Genomic DNA, 20,081 nt, shown 5'->3' with positions numbered 1-20,081 from the left:
ATTTTAAATTAGAACAGTCCATAGCTTCTTCTTCACCATCTGTTTTCTTACATCAGCGCTGCTATAGTATTTGTACTCAGCTCGGGTGATAATGTTCATGTTCATGTCATGTATAATGTGGTATTTTATGATAACTGGATTATAATTTTTAAAGCACGCATGATACGACAAAATTATCAATTTTAACCCCATTCTATTATTGTATGACAGTAAATGACTTTTAACTCAAGCGACTTTTTAAAATCGTATTATACCAGGCAGCACAGTGTGAAATGAATCTCAGTTCAGATATTTCCATGTGGAATTTGCTCGTTCTTCCCGTCTCGTCTCCCGCTTCCTCCAACGTTTCCAATTTATGTGTGAAGGTTGAACACAACCGGCATTGTGCCGAGTGTAAAGTTTGGTGAAGGGACGATTATGGTGTGGAGTTGTTTATCAGGAGCTGGGCTAGGCCCTTTTCTTCCAGTAAAAGGAACTGTGAATACTCGAGGCAACAAGGAGTTTTTGGGATGAGTCCATGCCCTCAACTTTGTGTGAACCATTTGGAACTGCACCCCTTCCTCTTAAAACATGATCCATTGTACAAAGCAAGGTCCCTAAATTCATAGATAAAAGAGGCTGGTGTGGATGAACTTGACCAAGACCTGACCTCAACCCGATGAAACACCTTTGGGATGAATTAGAGTGGAGACTGACAGCCAGGACTTCTCGTCCAACATCAGCGTGTGACCTCACAAATGTGCTTCTGTAATAATGTTAAAAAAAAATCCCATGTATGCAATTCCTAAATCTTATAGACAGCCTCCCCTGAAGCTGTTTTAGCTGCCAAGTGTGGATGGAGGTCATATTGAACTCTGTGGATTAGGAATCACTTAAATTCAGATGTGAGTCAAGGTGAGGAATGCTCCGGGAACAAACCTAAGTAAAAAGCAATGAATTGTGAAGAATGAAAAGATTTTTTTTTTTACCTCATATGATTTTAATGAACGTGCCATCAATCGCAGTATGCACAGCTCTGATTACCGGTTTGCTAGTAAATGCAGTGAACTAGAAATATATACTATAAGCAAAGCCACGGAATATAAAATGGCACTCTCTAGTAATTAACCTCAGCAAAATGTTGCTTTTTACTTTGAGTTGATCATTATTGTATAATGAGTGCGTTGAGCAAGGTTCTGGTTATGTGTGCATTTTAATTGATGAAACTCTCACTGTGGATGGTATGACAAATAATGACTTCTCAGGTACAGAGGGGGTGGCATGCACACGTGGGTGCGCGTGCGCCTGCATGTACATGCTCGTGAACACATGTACAGTGCATGGGTTCCCAGATATCTGGATTTATTATCAGGATGAAACATTTTATGGGAAAGTTACTCTAGGAAAACTATCTATTCCCAAAAAAATTTTAATTGATTTTTGTTGAGCATGTTATTGTTAATGTTGGGCAGCGTGAGCTCTCGTTTGTCCACAGACAATATGGAAATAAAATTAATAATACCATTTCCCCACCACACTTCAACATTTTGAAGTTGGTTGGCTCTACCAAGCTCTGCAATGCCTGATCCAATAATAATTTTCTCACAATCTCACCTGAACTCAATTCCAGACTCTTTCTTGAGTCCATAGAAGCCGGCTGACAAGGTGAGAAGCCAATAGGGCACAAAAGCCCCATGCTGGCATTCCAGGTAAGGTGCAGACCACTTGATCTGATTCTTGTCCAGAAGGTACACTCCACTCTTGGGGTCCGACCCCCTTCGAAACGTATGTGCTCTCTTTCCGTCCTTAAACTCGTTCAACCACTCAGAATCGGGGCTCCTGCTCCTCAGCAGCCGGTCGTGCAACACCACTTCCTTCTGGCTCCTGGTCGCCTGCAGAAAGACGTGCGGACTCGGTGCCGGTGCGTCCCTGTGGAAGCTTACCACAGCTCTGTGGATTTTGGGATCCCCCTCGAGCATGCTCCGAACCAGCGCTTGATACCAGTGAAGGTCCCGCTGCAAGGTGTCCTCACGGGACCTGTTGGCCTGCATGATCATGTTCAAAAAGTTGGTAGCGTGCGTCATGGTATCCAGGATGCCGTGCAGCGAGTAATGGGTGGCGACGTGCAGGCCGCCCCGCAGGCTGCTCAGCTCATACCTCCGCGAGCAGTTAACGTGTCTCAGCGCGGACGAGTTGCCGCTGTGGAGGAAAGCGGTCACCACCCTCGGCAAGTCCTCCTCGATTTTGTGCGCCACGACCGTGCGCTCGGTCGCCGGCGGCGAGTGATAATCGGTCGGATGGTGGTGGGGCGGCTCCCTGTTGATGCCTTGGGTGCTGAACACAGAAGGGTTCTCGTCCCGGTCGTTTTCCGACCACTCCACATAGCCATAGTTGGAACCCAAAACAAGCCCCGTTTGCAGAAGCACGACAAGTAGTGCCATTCTCGTTCGTCTTCTTCTTCAGGGACACCGAGGAAAAAGCGCTTGGAAAAGTGCTGCCAGCATAACCAACAACCTCGCGGATTCAGGAGCACTGACAAGAGGACGAAAATTCCGCTGACACTAATTGCTCACTTTTCATTGAGGACAAGATCCCCTCAAACCTCGCATGCACGACAATTAAGCCTCGTAAATCACAGAGATTCCTCCTCAAACTGGAAGCGGCCACACCATGTGTGGGGTGAAGGATGATAAGAATGACCAAATTGTTCTTGAAGTACCCCTCTACAAGAAAAAAAAACAGAAAACAAACAAAAAACAATAAATAATAAATAAAAACAATCTCAACAGACCACCTGAGGTGTCGCCCAAACCCACGACAGTGTGTGGTCTTTTCTCATCGTCAGTCTGCCGGAGGTGGGCGGGGCGTGGGAAACGGACTGGAGCTGTCCGGTTCTGAAAGTAGCACCCGTGGGAAGAAAAATGCCACACAGTACGATTGTATTACTCAAACTGGCTTTGAAACATCTGATGTCATGAAATATCGTCCACCTCACCAATTAAATGTTTACTAGTGGTACGTGGTGCAGTAAAATCATCTCCATCATACGCTAGTCTCAGGTTTTTGGGGGGAACGCTCAGATTTCATCATTGCACCTTGCGCAATAATTATAAAATCTTTATTTACGCAGCACCCGACGAAGTATAGTTCCAAGGAGTTTCACTTTAAAACTGTAAATTATATATATATATATATATATATATATATATATATATATATATATATATATATATATATATATATATACATATATATATATATATTTTTTTTTTTTACCTAAATCGCCATTCCTTTCTTTTTCTTGAACCAGCTTTCTGAAATGAAAACTCATGTGTTCCATCCATCCATTTTCTATACTGCTTGTCCATAGTGTCACGGGTGAGGAGGATCTTATACCAACTGACTTTGGATGAGGGTAAGGACACCCTGCCTGGTCGTCAGCCAAATGGAAGGGCTCAAATGAAATACAAAAAATAAGAACATTCACACTCGCATGGACAATTTGGAGTCTTACGACGCTCCTATTTGGAATGAAGCATGGGGACGAAATTCAAAATGAAAGGTTGGAGCAGAGATTCGAGACATGCAGCTCAGAACTGTGAAACAAGTTGTGCAAACCTCTAGCCAACCACGCTACCTCACAGATGATATTACAACTATAATATGTATGGCTATAACTTTTGGGAATTGAAAACAAGCATGACAAATTAGTAAACCACGTTCTACTGTTGAAGATTTATTCATTTCAAACTTCACATATGAATCAAATATTTTCTTATTTTATTTCTGCCAAGTGCTTGTGTGACTCTTCTTTGGTGAGTTTCGTCATCTTTTGACAAGAACGCCGTGGGAGCATTGCTTTGCAGTGTTATAAAAACATGTCTGGTCTTCTCTGACACTTTGCAGCAATGGTCACGACTGAAGATGGGCGTTACAATGCCTGGGGTGACTCAGAGGCCGTTGTCATGGCAGTAGAAAGTGCAGATTGCAGAGCCCTCCTTCCATGATGCCCACTACAACCGATAATGAAGACGGCATCTTGTTTGCCACAGCAACACTGCAGGCAATCACACCATCTCACATTCATCATGACATAAAACCAAGGTAAAGATGAAGAGTACATGCAAGAGAAAGCAGAGAGGGGTGTATCAAGATGATACATAAGAGGGAGAAAATGACACTCTGCGTGAGATGAGTGCTCCTGACCCTTCTATTTCATCCTCTTTTACAAGCTACACTGCCTCTCCTAACCCAATGAATATTTCATAGTCATTTGCTTCTTCATCTGCATGCTTTACAACTTGGGTTCGTGCAACCGTGCTACAGACTGCACTAGCCATCTTTTTTACTCTGCTCACTCAGATGTTTCTAAGGGTTTGATGCAGAAAAAAATTTGCTTGGCAAGCATGAACGTTTTAGAAGCATGCTGCATTTAATAAAAAATAGTGATAGTTGCATGGCACTGAAGGATTAAACAAAGATTTACAGATGGGCTTGCTTTTGTTTGTCTATCAGCCATGACTCACGAGCATGATATTCTACATTATCTTTTAATTTTTCAGAGGATTATGCTGGGCAATTGAATTTAGTCAAATATCACAGCAGCTTCAGCCATACTGTATAGTTAAAAAACCCCACAAAAGCTTAATTTTAAAAGCATATTCATCTCCAGTGCTTTCAGCAGAATTAATCAGACATTATATGCACATGCAGTCACCCGTTTACTTTCTGTGCAGGTAGAGTGGGTTTAGTTCCAATGTGTGTTTGGTGATTGACTGACGTTCAAATGTGGAGTTTACCTTTTGCCCAAAGACTCTTGGGACGAGCTCCAAGAAATAAATGGATGGAATAGATTTACATCTTGATTTCATAGGTGGCAAATACACAAGCAACCAATACAGTAAATTTCTAAAGGTACATTTTACTCTAAATATACCATTTTTGGTCCCGGTAAACAGAATGTAAATATTCAATATAAAATTCAGCGTGAAATTCATTCTAACAAATTTACTCTCAAATTCCACTCTGTTTACCGGGACCAGATGTCGGATTTTTAAAAAAAAAAATGCTCTACGAGATTTTCTGTGAATTGGGAAGGGACAATCGTTAGTTTGGTCAAGCTCTTGCTTAAGAATTGATTGTTTACCTATGGGGGTGAAAAACAATAAGACGAGATGCAAAATCACAACGCATTCCTTTTTTTCATCACAGTTTACTCGCTGCTCACCAAGTATATTTACGTAATTTAATATTTGCTGCCCTCTAGAGGTTTTCCCCCTTGCTAACAATTCAAGCTATCACAGAACCAGCTATTCGTTGACATTTAAAAAGAAAGTATGGATAACAGTGCTGTTTTTATTTAAAAATATATATATAATCAATCCAAGTGGCTGTCATACTTTGATTGGCGCTGGGAGGACTATTTGTGGCATTCGGAAACTGAATTCAGTGTTTCCCACAGCAGATTGGTGTCATGAACGCAACTATTTTGACGACACCGGATGTGATTCAGTAACTCAAGCTAGGCATTTGTGTCCTTAACTGGTATGTCATATATTTCAAATTGACATTAAGTTTGTTTTCTAAAGTTTTAGTGACCTAGTAATAATCATGATTAAATTTGTGTAGCGCAGAATTTGGCTAAGGCTTCATGTGCGTTAAAACCTGTGCTCAAAGATAGCACTCACTGTTAGCGGCTAAGTTAGCCGGTGAATGTTTATTATTAAAAAAAAAGTCCACCTTTATTTTACTGACACCGTAAACAACTCGTTGGTGTGAAACTAAATAATTCCGGTTGGTCTCTCTTCTAACCTCCGTTGAGTGCAGTGTTTGTGTGACGTTTAGTCAACAAATATCATCAGAGAAGGACTGCTGTGTGGTGACTCATCGTTTATTTGTCACATCTCTTTCTCATCTCTTCTCAGAGGGTTATATAATGCACATGGATTCTTCTCGACCACCCAAGAGGGCCAACCCAAAACGAGAGGCGAAAAGCAGTCAAAATGAGTCAAAAGCTCCCTGTCGCAAAGATGCTTATGCCAGACTTCTGAGCCAGCACCGCAGCAGCACCTTCACGAAGTTCCTGGAGCAATATTCGAAAGAGTCGTCTCTCCCTAGGGAAGATAATGGACCAAACTCACTCCTTCACGCTCAGAGTGACCAGATGAGCATACCCCAAGGAAAAGGGGACCTAGTGCCAAACCATCTGTCTGATTCTAGTGACTTTTCCCCTTCTTCCTTAAAAGACAAAGGAGACGAAAGCTCTTTATCAATGTATATAGTAAAATTGAGCCTTCAGAATGCACAGCATGACGGTGAGAGGAAGCTAGGTGTGTCTGAAAAGCCCAGGAAAGCACAGAGAAGGGATACTGCCACAAGCCAAGATGGGGACATTGAGTCGGGAGAGGAGCTAAGTTCTTTAGCCCCAAATGACTCCAAGAAGCAACAGCGTCAACGGAAGAAAAATAAAGACACTAGCAAGGACGACTCCTCTAAGGATGGGGACCAGTTTGTTGAGAATGCTCAAAATAAAGCCAATTCAAACAAATTGGAACAAGAGGACACAAAGAAAAAGAATCTGCCCAAACAGCTGGAGGAGGGGAAGCTAAAAGCTCTAACAGCTACATGTTCAGGTGACTGTCACAATACCAAGTCCCCTCATGATTTAAACAAACTGCAAAAACCCACAGGTACATTACAAGTCATTTCTGATTATGCTGATGAATACATTTTACAAGAGTATAACAAATCGAAATTGCATTTAAAATGGTTTCAGCTTCCAATGCCAACCCACCTGCGGACAGGAATAAGAACAAAGGAGGCAGAGGGTCAAGGAAACAAGTGTTTGAACCCTATATGACGGCTGAAGATGTTTCTCATGGCCTCAAGAGAGGAGAACTTATCCAGGTACTCTTGCTTTTTAGAGGGTGGGCTCTAGACCTTGTGGCAACATTTATAAGAAGGAATTAAACTAAAGATTTATTGTATATAAATATGTGAGTTTCCAACATAAAAATATATTGGCATTTATTGAGAGACAAATTTTAGAGGTATTCTTTTGCATTTTTATGAAACCATTTAACCCTGTGAACTGTATTTGCCTAATTTGCTGTACGCTTAAGATACTCCAATAGGACTAATTGTGTGAACCTTGTAGCATCCACTGCAAAAATTATTGTGGAATCTGAATGGTCTTTTCCTCAGGGACAATTGCGAATAAACCCCAAGAAGTACCATGATGCGTTCATCCCATCTCCTGTAAGTGAATGTTGGCAGTACTTTCTGTGAAGATCCCATCTTAAAAATAATTTCATTTCTTTTATTGGGGCTAATTCACCCATTTGAAACGTACAAATATTTTATTTATTTATTTTTTTTTACAGGATGACACGCGAGATATATTTTTGGATGGCATAATTGCGCGTAACCGGGCATTAAATGGCGACATAGTCGTGGTACAACTCTTACCACGGGAACAATGGAAGGTATTCAATAGTTTCTTAATGATCCATCCATGTAATGTTTTTAATCTAATTAGTACAGCACAAACCATGGCAATCATTTTTCTAGGTTGTGAGATCTGACACTGACTGCGAGGGAGTCAGTGAGTCAGAAGCCCGTAAAGGAAATCTGATCCAAGCAGCCCAAAAGAAGTTGGTGCAAGCGCCACATATTTCTGTGGAAGATCAGCGAAGTGACCATGACCAGGGTCAGCTCACAAGCAAAGGTCTGTACACGGCCCTCCTTTACATACACTCAGTGGACACATTATTAGGTGCACCTGCACAATGTAATGAAGTGAATGACGAGAGCTCAGTCAAAATATATACAAAGATAATATTGCTCTGGTTGGATGATCATTGGATGATCCTTATTATAGTATTCAGGCTGCACCAAACACGTGCTCTAACATTTTGGTTATTTTGTCACATAAGAAGGACTCTACTGAATATCTTTGGATGTTATAACATACTTCGAACTAGAACCACTTTGTTAAATGTATTCTTATTCCCGCTGATGGTGTCAAAACTAGGCATAATACCTTTGTAAAGACAGAATTGTAAATCTCATTCTCATTCTGGATAATATTAGATTGTGCAGAATGGAGTTTATTTTGAGTGTACATTGCAAATACAGAAAGGACAGAAATAAATTTGCCCCCACAAAAAAAAAATGTGTGTCGAAAATATTTAACAAACAACGATCACAAAACAGGTTAATTTTAATTTCAATTTGCCACGTATTACCACATAACTTTCTTAAAAAACGGCAGAGAATATGTAAATCCTGCAAACAAAAGCAAAATTTTACTTATCACCGACATTTAAAGCTTGTCCCTCAGTCGAGATGTTTCTCTTCAACTTACTCCTTGACACCAAAAATTGTGTCACTTTCTGGATTAAACATGGCTTTGGCAGCATTTTACGGCATTTCAGAAAGAGCCCACAAAAGGCGAAAAGCAGTATTCATTACCAACCGTGAATATGCAAGGGATTGTTCTTCTGTGATATTGTTTTGTTTTTTTTTGTTTGTTTGTTTGCAGGACATCTGGAAAACACCTTCACCTCCCAGTCCAATAATGAAGTACTTCAAATGACTGCTAAAGTGAGATTTCTACTACTACCTTTTTTATTTATTTTTTTTCATAAAGGGGAAACCAAAAATGTTTTTTACAAGAATTTGTTGTATAGCGGCCCACAAGGCAAAACCTAGCATTCTGATGAATATAGCGTTTGTGGAATTTGAGCTAAAAGGTCAAATCCACCCGTTTTTGTCTAACTCAAGAATCAGCCATTCTGTCACTTGCCTCCGACTGAAAATATCAACACGGTTGCTCTGGGCTTAGTAGTGGTGGGTGATATTAAATCGTTAAGAATTTTAACGAGTTGACGATCTCATACGGCCGAAAGAATCGTTAGATCGTCTTTAGGTCACATTCTACATAATTTAGCTCTATGCGGCTCAGAGCCGCTGACGGGCACCTGACCAACCAAACAGAGTACACCCTACATGACATTCCCTCCTCCCAGTTTGCTTGTGTGTCGGGTTGCCATGGCGGAGAGTTACCACCAAACAGAGCTGGTCCCGAAAAGAAACTCAACATCCACATTTGGTTTGGTTTTTCCCCGGAGGACAAGGCGTGAACCAAAGTTATTTGCAGAAACTCTGTTCAGACGTCAGATGGCAACACGGCGAACGTGTTTACATAATCACTTGCCAAGATGGCACCCAAAACACTACGCCGACAGTCAAACCAAACGGAGATCAGACACACGGCAGCCTGAGGCAGCCAGTGCCAAGCCAAGACAACTCACGGTAACAGTCATTTAACAAGGGCACTCCAATAATAACAAGCAAGCGGTGGAAAGAAGTTACTGAGTCAGTGACCTATTAATTTGCTAAAGACATGATTCCTATTAAAACAGTGGAAAGAAAACAAGTGCTTTGAAAGACTGCTCAATGCACTAGACCCACGCTATGAGCTGTGTTTTAATGTTGACATGTTGGCTTTTATGTTTACATTCACTGCACATTTGATTTAAATTAAAACCTGTTCAGAAAGCGTAGTTGACTTAAAATGTCATTTTTTATTATTTATTTATTTTAGGGTTTCAGTAACATTTTAGATATGTTGAAAATGGTCAGAGATGTGCAAATGAGTCTAAAAAAAACAATGTAAAAAAAAAAATTAAATGATCCTGATTATATTTTTCAAAAATTTGGATGTAATAATTTTGCCAAACAACCATTCATGGCTCAGCTTCAGAAAACAGGAGAGCTGCTGGCTGATAACAGAAGCATTTTGATGCTTAACTCATATTCCACAAATATATTAATCAGAATACGTTTCAAATATGTTTCGATGAGTGAAGGCACATGGAACATATTGCAAAGAATTTTTCGGTGTTGACTTCCCCTTTAAGCTTATATCAACTCTGAATTCATTTTGGCATCTTTCTTGTCCTCAATGTGCCAGGTGGTGTTCATTGTTGAAAAGAAGCACTCAAGGGCTGTGACAGGCTCCCTGAAATTTCTCCCTGACAAGCCCTTTGCCATGTTCTCTCCTGTGGACCACCGCGTCCCCAGGATTAATGTTCCCCTGTCTGATTGTCCAGAAGATTTTATTTCCCGCCCTGATGATTACGCCAACACACTTTTCATCTGCCGCATCACAAACTGTCCGGCTGACAGCAACTTTGCAGAAGGGTGAAGATTGCCGTGTCTGGACTTCGCATTTTATTCACATCCAAATGTTAATGACTCTTCCTCGCTGTGTGTTCCCTCAGTCGACTGGCGAAGACATTGGGTCAGGCTGGGGAAATCGAGCCAGAAACAGAAGGCATTCTGATCGAGTATGATGTTGATTTTTCTGAGTTCTCAGATGAAGTGATAGATTGCTTGCCAAAGAATGTGCCTTGGAACATCCCACCTGAGGAGATGGCCAAGAGAAAAGACTTAAGGTGGGACCTCTATAGTAGGCTTTTTCTTATCAAGGGTACGCTGCACGCCAGTTACCTGAGTTTGTGTGCAAGTTTGAACACATCATCACTCAAAGAGCCTATCTCAGCCGTCTTCGGACAGTAGGTGGGGTACACACCGAACTGGTTGCCAGACAATCGCAGGGCACACATAGACAAACAACCAGTCGCACTCCAAATCACACCTAAGGATAATTTAGAGTGTTCAATCAACCTACCATACATTTTTGGAATGTAGGTGCGTCAGCACAGCTGGTAGGTCCAGGTCCAGAATAGTAAAACTGGCCGGGTTTTTACTTTCTCGACTTGTATTTCCCATCTCTGGGTGTCAGTTATTTGCTATTCATGACCGTTCTCAACCCCTACACTGCACAAATGACAGGGGAACTCTGTTATGCTCAAAAGAGAATACATCTTTACCTTTAGTCCTGTGGTTTATTTGCACACAGGCACAAAGTAGTTTATTACCTGCAGAAGCTCTAAACCAGGGGTGTCAAGATCCAGTCCTGGAGGGCCGCTTTCCTGCATGCTTTCAATCTCTCCCGGCTGCAACCCACCTGATTCAAATGATCAGCTCATCAGCAAGCTCTGAAGAAGCCTGATAAGTATCCTGCTCATTTGAATCAGGTGGGTTGCACCTGGGAGAGATGGAAAACATGCAGGACACCGGCCCTCGAGGACTGGAGTTTGACACCCCTGCTCTAAACCGTTGAATTTGTCTAAACCCCTGATCCAGATGTTCACGTATATCTCTTATATAGGTTGTGGTAGCTTGCTTGCCTCAAAATTAGGACGTCTGTATTTGAACCGCTGTTAGAGTCCAGCTTTTAACGGTTCGTTTTTTTCTCCGGGTACTCTGGTTTCCTCTAACATGCTCAAAGCTTGCATGTTAGGCAAATTGAATACTCGAAATCAATTTGTAGGCATAAATGTTAGCCCTGCGATTGATTGGCATTCACTCCAATTGTGTATTTAGTTGTAACTAGGGCTGGACAATTTATCGTTGGGAGACCAAAATCACAATTTCAGACAACGCGATCTCGAGATTGTCAAAGCTGTGTTTTTTTGTTTTTGTTTTTGTTTTCTTCTTTCTAAAGGGCTCCCATGCCCCACGCTCATGAAGCATGTCACACTAAACAGTGCTATACTGATTTCAAAAAAATAAATAAAAAGCGCCACGCTGCGTGATGCGCATCATCTCATCCATGGTGACAAATAAATGACAACACTAACAAGTAGCGTTTTAACCGAGGAGGTGAACGAGGAGTCGCCAAGTGTGCTAATCTCTAGCGTAAAATACAGTATCGGGAAAGACCCACGATAAGTGCTTAGGTGTACAGTGGACTAGAACAGCGTCAGGGCAGAGACCCAGCATCTGTGAACAGAAATGTTGTGTTTCAATCAATACATAAAATAAGACGATGACTACATTAGCAATTTAGCACAAGCTCTCCGACTGGAACACGTAAACATCTGACGTCATCATGACGAATGACGCATGAAAAACATTGCAATACAATTTTTTCCTAAAATCGTCCTGCCCTACTAGAAACATTTAGTTACCTTAGGAATAATAATTGTACACTCATTTTTAGGAAGGAGTGCATCTTCACAATTGACCCAGCAACCGCAAGAGATCTGGATGATGCCTTGTCCTGTAAACAGCTTCCCGATGGTAATTTGCACTTTAATACTTTGTCGTCTTTAATTGGTGGTGTTGAAGCACATATTGGAGTTTGGGGCCAGGATTAATAGATTGCTCTCATCTATATTTGTGTTTGATGCAGGCAACTATGAGGTTGGGGTCCACATTGCTGATGTCAGTTATTTTGTGGAGGAAGGCAATAGTTTGGATAAAATAGCCAGTAAGCGAGCCACGAGTGTGTATCTTGTACAAAAAGTGAGTAACCTGAATTATTCTGAACAATTCCCATAGTTTAATGGCTGAAAAATTCTAATGGATTATTTACTTGTATTGTCGCGCAATTGTTGATTTTCAACATGATCTCGTTCTTTGTCACTATCCAGGTCATCCCTATGTTGCCAAGACTGCTTTGTGAGGAGCTATGTAGTTTGAACCCTCTCACTGACAGGCTTACCTTCTCCGTCATTTGGAAAATCACTCCTCAGGGAAAGGTATGTTCATCGGAGAGTCGCTGGGTTTCTTTTTTTATTTATTTATTTATTTTTTATTTATTATTATTTTTTTCTTATTGCTGATGAGGTGTAGTTAAACGTGGTCGATAACTCAAATAAAAATTCAAACTGTGTAAACTTGTCTGCAGTCTTGGAATCAGATTTATTTTTCTCATTCCTCTTCCTCCGGACAGATTCTGAGTGAGTGGTTTGGCCGCTCCGTGATCCGCTCGTGTGTCAAGTTGAGTTACGATCATGCCCAAAGTATGATCGAGTCTCCTGAGAAAACGTTTGTTGCTGAAGAGCTGCCTCCTGTGGACCCAGAGCACCGCATAGACGTGATCCACCAAGCTGTGCTGAACTTGCATTCCATTGCTAAGAAGCTCAGAGCTCAACGTTTCTCTGGCGGAGCGCTCCGACTTGATCAGGTTAGGTCTGCTGGCCAATCCACCAAATGTTGTTCTTATTTATTTATTTAAGGATTGTGTGGTGAGGATACTGGAGATAGACTGTCATGCACTTTTGTGGTTGACTGCTTGTGTCTCTCAGTTAAAATTACCACCTACATTTTTTTTTTTTTAAATCTTGTTTCAGCTAAAACTCTCTTTCACACTGGACAAAGTGACCATGATGCCCCAAGGCTGCTACATTTACCAGTACAGAGATAGTAACAAGTTGGTATTTGTGCTGCTATGCTGTCTATCTAAATCTCAATGTGTAATATCTGTATTGATTCATATTTATTGTATTGAATATTTGCATTAGAGTTCAAGACAGTATATTTTATCTGAGTGCGACTAAATGTTAGCTGCCTCCCCCCACGTTTTCTAGGCTGGTTGAAGAGTTCATGCTCCTCGCTAACATTGCCACAGCCCACCATATTTACAAACGCTTCCCTGAGCTAGCATTGCTCAGACGCCACCCCCCACCCAAGGCGAAGATGGTGGATGAGTTACAAGAGCTGTGTGACCAGCTGGGCATTGACATTGACCTTTCTTCTGCTGGCGCGTTGAATGTTGGTATTCATACTAACAATACAGATGAAACCATTTGATGGTTACCATACGAACACTATTAACTGATCAAGTCAAATTAGGTCATTGAAATCTTTTCACTTCTGTGTTTTTCCAAACATGTAGAAGAGTCTGCTTTCCACTCTTGGTAATGATGAATATTCCATTGCCCGTAAAGAAGTTCTCACCCACATGTGCTCCAGACCTATGCAGGTTCGCTTGATTGTTTCACTTCATATTTGCTGCTTGTCAAAGTGCAGGAAGAAAAAAATAACTTGAGATATATTGACGTAACAAAAGGATGCTGCTTGCTCTTGTGTACCAACCAGGTGTGAACTGTATTTATGGATAAATTATAATAATCTTTGTATATTTCTTTTCCTCTGGACTATTTTGTTTTCTAGATGGCATTGTACTTCTGTTCAGGGGCATTCAAAGAGGAAAAGCTTTTTCAGCATTATGCCTTGAATGTTCCCCTTTACACTCACTTCACGTCACCCATCAGACGCTACGCTGACATCATTGTGCACCGACTGCTGGCATCTTCATTGAGTATATGGTTTAAACACAATGCATGTGTTCATATCATATTATTTTTTTGCCCATTTTTTGACGATTTTTCTCTGATTGTTTTTAGAATGTGGTGCCAAGTTATCACTGTCGACAGATGAAGTCCAAAAACAGACTTCACACTGCAATGAGAAGAAGACTGCTTCCAAACGGGCGCAAGAGCTGAGCTCTGAGCTCTTCTTTGGAGTTTTTGTTAAGGTTGGTAACAACATGCTGTAGCTGTTGATGCAAACTCACACCTCTTAGGTACACTTGCTGTGATCCAGTATCGAGCTCTTCCAAAGACAATCAGGCTCAGTGATATTTAGCAATATCGTTATTATCATGGTTGTAGTTTGCTGTCATCCTTCTGAGAGTATGTTTTTAATGTAGTATTTTTATCCCCTTATTTTACTACAAATGAATAGAAACCCATGTCCCATGGTATCTGATTTTGAGGTCCTATTTTGGTGACAATCGGTGGATTTTCTCTTTTGAGTATATATACATGAGAAGTAGGACATTTATTTCTGTGTGCAAGTGTCATAGTCACGTTAAGACTCTGTTAAATAGGACTGTGGTCCCCTGGACTCTGAGGCCATGGTGATGGCTGTGTTGGATCAGTCCTTCGATGTGCTGGTTCTACGCTACGGAGTGCAGAAACGCGTCTATTGCAAGGTTGTCCGTTATATACTTTCTATACATGTTTCTGCGTTTCCATTCTGTGCATCTGTCCTAAAGCAAACAAACAAGCGCCATCTTTCATTTTTGTTGTGGGCAATAATTGTCAATCAATGTACTGCCAACTGTTCTGAACAGCTACTCTGACTACTTTCAAAATGCACTCCCAACAACTGAATTTTCTGTGACCTGATAACTGTTGATGAACGGGGCAGATGAGAGGAGCAGTGCGTGGCAGCCCGAAGCTTTCAACTAAGCATTTTTCTCCTGTGACCATCAGTCTGTCACCGGTCTGGCCTCATTCCACCATCGCAAGTTGGGGAAGAAATCTGAGCTGACTCTGCTGTGGGCATCAGAGGACCCACAGGAACCTCCATTTGAGCAGGTGAGACACTTCTGTTTCTGATAGTCTTCCTGTAGCCGGTGTGTAAAGTCATGTATAATGACAACAAATTTGTGCTTTTATTTATTTATTCATTTATTTATTTATTTTAAGATCAGTATCAAATACCTAACTACCCTTCTGCAAAAGATCCTAAGTACATTATTTGCAAGTAGTGGCCTTTATCCTTTTTTGTTGTGATTTATTTTTTGCCTTAACCCACAATTCGTACTAAAATCACACTTAGCCAAAGACAGGCAACTGAGATGTAGCCAGGATGGTAACATTCGGTTGCAGTTTTCAATAGAGTGTTTATGGAGGGTTCAGCAATTGTTGATTTCTCCACAGGTCATTTCCATCTTCACACTAGTGGAGGTGCAGCTCAAAGCAGACGGCATGCCCATGAAATGCAGCGCATTGCTTAAGAGGCCCAGTACGAGCGCATCATAAATACTTGATACGTCATGTAAGCAGTGTTATTGTTTTACACATGGACACCACCATAAGCTGCAAAACAGTCAGATGCAGTCTGACTTTGTGACTTGAAGAAAGGAAGACTGATAACACTGTGTGGACTCACTAATTGATCATGGTATGCCGGTGTATTTAAAATGTAGTAAAATATTGTCTCTAAATTAGACGAAATGGATTATAAATACAGTAATTTCAATTAGTCCAATATATTTTAGTTTCAGGATACAGGAAGTTGTGAGTTTGTATAGCATATGTTTTGGTGGCTTTGGCCCTAGTACATTGGAATAGGAACTTAAATTACTTTGACTTTTTTTAGATTAATACTGCAGATAGACTTTGCAGACATCAATTGCGATTTCCTAACTTGTATTATTTATGTAAATAACATCATTTTACATTGTGAAATGTGTATTTTTCACATAGGAAAGTTGTTCTCCTATTTGAATATATATTTCCTAAAAATGGGTTTCGCAAGACTGAAACAAAGTTCATATATCACCTGTTTGTCAGACTTGGCCTAATAAGATGAATAATTTATTCACTCTTTTTTTGTTTTAAGATTTAGGATTGACTTGAATATTAATTACTGCTGAACGTGATGATTGTTTTACGCTTGGTGATAGCTAGTTTGTTTGTTTTTTCTTTTTAATATGGAGACTTTTAGAAAGTTTGAGATTTTTTTTCTTTCAAATAAGCCTCTGTTATGCTTTATAAGTACCGTAACTCGATGTAGTATCCTAAATTTAATTGAACCGTGCCATTTTATTTGAAACAGCCATTCTTATTTTTTCCTCAGTTTATGATGTTTGCATTGTTTTTATTTTGCTAAAGCCTGAGCTTTAAATGTATTTTAAAGGTCCCATGCCATAAAAATCAAACGTCTTCCACTCTTTTATGCATAATATGGGTCAGAATGAGTCGGTGACATGCCTGTAGTTGGACATCTATTCAGTTTGTTGTTTAGTTGCAATAGATGATAAAAGGTGAGAGGCTTTCGAAATGAGCAGTTTAGGTGTGTGACGACGCTTCGCTACTCATTATACAAGTACCCACCTCCTTCATGCTTCATCCACACCCACTCAACATAAGAAAAATAGTTGAAAAACTGCACGTTCTAAAACTTAGCATCACCGGCCAAACTCAGTGGATTTGAGGAATTGAATGCTTCAATTTATTTTGGGAGAATTTCCTATTCGGCAACGCGTCAAGTGCCAAGTGCATGTCGGAAATTGTTGCTGCGCGTACTGTGCAGCTTGCGTTCGGTCTCATTTTGTTTTGTCTCAACAAAGTCTGCAACTTATATGAAATGCGCTATATAAATAAACTTGTATTGTGATTGGTCCATTTAGTCATATGCCGCCATGAATTACACGGCTTTCCTCAGCTAGGTTCCTCAACATACTATTTGTGAGCTTCAAGGAGAGGATCCGCACTACACAGCTCGTTGCTGTTAGTGCAGAGCACACGGATGTCTGGTTTGGCTTGGCCCGATAGTACTGTGTCCAAAGTTTCATGAGTTTTCATTCATATCTAGGCCCTGAAACTGTTGTTTTCCTAGCTCAAAGCTTGTTGCCACAGCAACAGCGTTTTTCTGAAACTCAAAATCTTCCTCATGAAGGCCTGAACACTTATCCAAGCAAAATTGTGTTAGATCTAATTAACCAGCTAGCAGGAGACCATCAAATTATGAAACATTTCAGCAACACATTTCCTTGTGTTAGTAGTAGCTAGCCATTAAAATGGCGAAATGTTTTCCCATAAATGCCTGTCTGGATTCTAATATATGTGACATTCTGAAAAGATATGTATAGGGGCGTCATTAAAACATTTACTAATTTGCCGTGAACGAAATATGAAATTAGAAATTTGATACACGCGCCTGTTTTATAGTATGTGGGGGAAAAAAACTTGATTTCTATCCCTTGTAGTAATGTCTTAGGGCTTCAGAAGTTACAGTTAGCCTCCCAATTTTTGTAGCCCAAGGTCACTATAATGGACAAAGCTTCTGAAATGGTGTTGTTTGATTTATTGTTTTTCTCACCAGGCCCAATGTATGTGCAAACCTTTGAGTTTTGGGGTGTATTTATGCCCACAAAATTAAATTAAATTAATTAGGCAAAAGTATAATATTTGTGGATAATAATAATCCCTTGCAAAAGAATTAGGGACCTCGCAACATTTGCTGCTCGAAGGCATGGGACCTTTAAGTTAAAGGAAAAAAAAATGTTTACTTGACAAATAACTGGACTCAGTTTATTTTTTATGATTTGTGTCATGTTGAGCAAATTGAAGTACTTTGCTTTGCAGTGTCACTGTCATGTGTAACTTTGTTCTTATCAGTATTCAAAATGTACTTGTGTTCCTCTGCCTTCCTATTAAGTGCTTGGCTCTTTTTACAGCAGCCTTTTTAACATTTACATTTGATTTATTGTTAAATACGTCATGAGAAAAAGTTGTGATAAAGAGAATAGTACAGAGAGATACAATTTTTTTTTTTTTTTTTATTCTCCGGATAAATAAACATCCACTTAGAAATGCAAGCCACTTTTACAAAAGAGGATGCTGGCTGTCTCCTTGTTAGTAAATTATAGACCCATCTGAAACCTTTCCCTTCTTATCCAAGATTGATGAGAAAGTGGGGTTTAATCAACTCAGTAAATTCTTGAACTCAAACAAACTTTTTGATCAATTCTAATCAAGATTCCGTCTAATCAGGATTCAGAGCTCATCGCAGTCCAGAAACGGCTCTTATTTAAGGACTAAATAATATAAGATTGAACGTAGGGAAAGGTGCCGGTGCTCGTCTTATTGGATAGTTGATAATATACTGTTGAACAGGTTGGAGAATTGTCTGGGATTAAATTCTAAAATGGTTTAAGTCTTACTTCGAGGAAAGGATTTACTCTGTGACCACTGAAAGTTTTGAATCAGATCGTATTGCCAAGGGGCAGTCCTTGGACCCCTTTGGTTTCGTCTGATTGTGTTACCTTCAAGTCAAATGCTTCAGAACGAAAACTAGATGAACCAAAATTTCCTTGAGCTATGCTAAAACAAAAAGGGTAATTGTTTTTGTCAATAAAGAAAAGAGTGTTAGAAAACACCTAGCGTCACTGTCTTTTGAAACCAAAGATCAAGTCTGAAATATGAAAATGGACATATTACTTCTGTCCTCAAGGCTTTACACTGGCTCTCAAATAGCTGCAGAATAGATTTAAAAATTCTGTGGTTTGATGTGGTTCCTAAAGAGGATAAAGAAATGGTGATAGACTATAAACTGAGTAAGGCTCTGACATCTGCAGACTAAGGTAAACTAGCGGAGCCCAGAGTTCAAAGTAAACATGGTGAAGCTGCATTTTGCGGGTAATGCTGCGTACAAATGGAATACGCTGCCAACAGAAATGAAGTCAGGCCTGAGTGCAAATGGTTTTTAATTCGGCTTTTCTCATACCTTTGATTAAGGTCCTCTAAACGATTTTAATTCAGTTTTTTCTCTTAGCTATTATACGTCCCCACTTTTGTTTCTTTACTTTTACATGTTTTTTTAGTTTTCTGTTAATGTGTTTAAATGTCAGTGTACATTCTGATAATTTTTGTAAGCTACTTTTGTTTTTCCCTTTATCGCGTTTGAATGTTAACTGTTGTTTGAAAATGCTTGTTTCTGTTGTGTCTTTGCTTATGTGAAGCTCTTTGAGTTGCCTTGTGTATGAAATGTGCTATATAAACAAAACTGCCCTGCCTTGCCTTGCCTTGTCCATATCTCTTTACAAACATAGAAAACATTCTAATTTTTCAAAGGGAGTGGCGATGCTTGTCAATCCCAAACAATATGGTATTTAACAGGAGAGTTGACACTCGTGAAATTCTATACTCATAATTTCCCATCTGAGATGTTTAGCAAGTCTCAAACTTGACACAGTCATTATGGGTGATGCCAATTCACTCATACCAAAATAAACGTATTGCCCTATTATAATCCAAGGGTGTGTCAAAGTAGTTTGACTTTGAAGGACAAGAGTTGTATAAGCTTGTGCAACCATCATTACTTTGTTTTTTCAACTTAAGTTTTCATTCCACATTATTTTTTGGTTTTAACCAAATGTTTTTATTTGTGACGTGTCATCTTTTCATACACAACATTATAAAAGATCTATTCTACCATCATGGTAAATCAATCTTTGTATCCCACGTCAACATGATTCAGTAAGGCATGGTATCGTTACCACACCTAAGCACGACAGGTTGTAATAAATCCATCACCAGTAGCTCCAGGAAAATTAACACTTTTATTTTATCTTGTGTCAAATTCAGTTGTGTTGTCATTGTATGTCATGCTGATGACAGTTGTGGTGTATACATTCGGAAAATAAACCCTAGCGACATGCTTGTTTG

The 20,081-nt window shown here is 40.0% G+C and overlaps 2 protein-coding genes across 3 annotated transcripts in view; one reads left to right on the top strand and one right to left on the bottom strand.

The window, feature by feature from the left end:
• gpr158b (G protein-coupled receptor 158b) overlaps positions 1–2,817 on the bottom strand; it is a 47,764-nt gene extending 44,947 nt beyond the window's left edge. For both annotated transcript variants that reach the window (XM_088311826.1, XM_088311827.1), the window contains exon 1: positions 1,594–2,817. In XM_088311826.1, the coding sequence (XP_088167952.1) occupies positions 1,594–2,420 (827 nt within the window). In that variant the 5' untranslated portion in view covers positions 2,421–2,817. The remainder of the gene's footprint in view (positions 1–1,593) is intronic.
• A 2,622-nt stretch (positions 2,818–5,439) lies between these two features.
• On the top strand, positions 5,440–19,433 carry dis3l2 (DIS3 like 3'-5' exoribonuclease 2). The gene is made up of 21 exons (XM_088311327.1): positions 5,440–5,523; positions 5,904–6,668; positions 6,755–6,885; positions 7,183–7,236; positions 7,362–7,463; positions 7,549–7,705; positions 8,522–8,583; positions 9,956–10,185; positions 10,266–10,439; positions 12,053–12,132; positions 12,245–12,357; positions 12,486–12,593; positions 12,788–13,021; positions 13,188–13,267; positions 13,425–13,608; positions 13,733–13,819; positions 14,011–14,158; positions 14,244–14,374; positions 14,729–14,833; positions 15,117–15,221; positions 15,567–19,433. Exons 2-21 carry the CDS (start codon positions 5,915–5,917, stop codon positions 15,666–15,668), a joined length of 3,141 nt encoding a protein of 1,046 aa, XP_088167453.1. The 5' UTR covers positions 5,440–5,523; positions 5,904–5,914; the 3' UTR covers positions 15,669–19,433.
• The last annotated feature ends 648 nt before the right edge of the window (positions 19,434–20,081 follow it).

Source organism: Idiotropiscis lumnitzeri, chromosome 12, assembly GCF_059441095.1.
Source record: "Idiotropiscis lumnitzeri isolate Australia: NSW breed Sydney's pygmy pipehorse chromosome 12, RoL_Ilum_1.0, whole genome shotgun sequence".
Taxonomy (NCBI): domain Eukaryota; kingdom Metazoa; phylum Chordata; class Actinopteri; order Syngnathiformes; family Syngnathidae; genus Idiotropiscis; species Idiotropiscis lumnitzeri.
The sequence above is the reverse complement of the archived record's forward strand: the minus strand, read 5'-3'. Positions and strand labels throughout refer to the sequence as shown.

Bases quoted from the DNA above. Each gene is read 5' to 3' on its own strand.
- dis3l2 (XM_088311327.1), top strand. From the start codon at position 5,915: ATGCACATGGATTCTTCTCGACCACCCAAGAGGGCCAACCCAAAACGA. The intron at 6,886-7,182 runs GTACTCTTGCTT...TCTTTTCCTCAG, and splicing joins AGAGAGGAGAACTTATCCAG to GGACAATTGCGAATAAACCC. The intron at 14,375-14,728 runs GTTGGTAACAAC...TCTGTTAAATAG, and splicing joins TCTTTGGAGTTTTTGTTAAG to GACTGTGGTCCCCTGGACTC.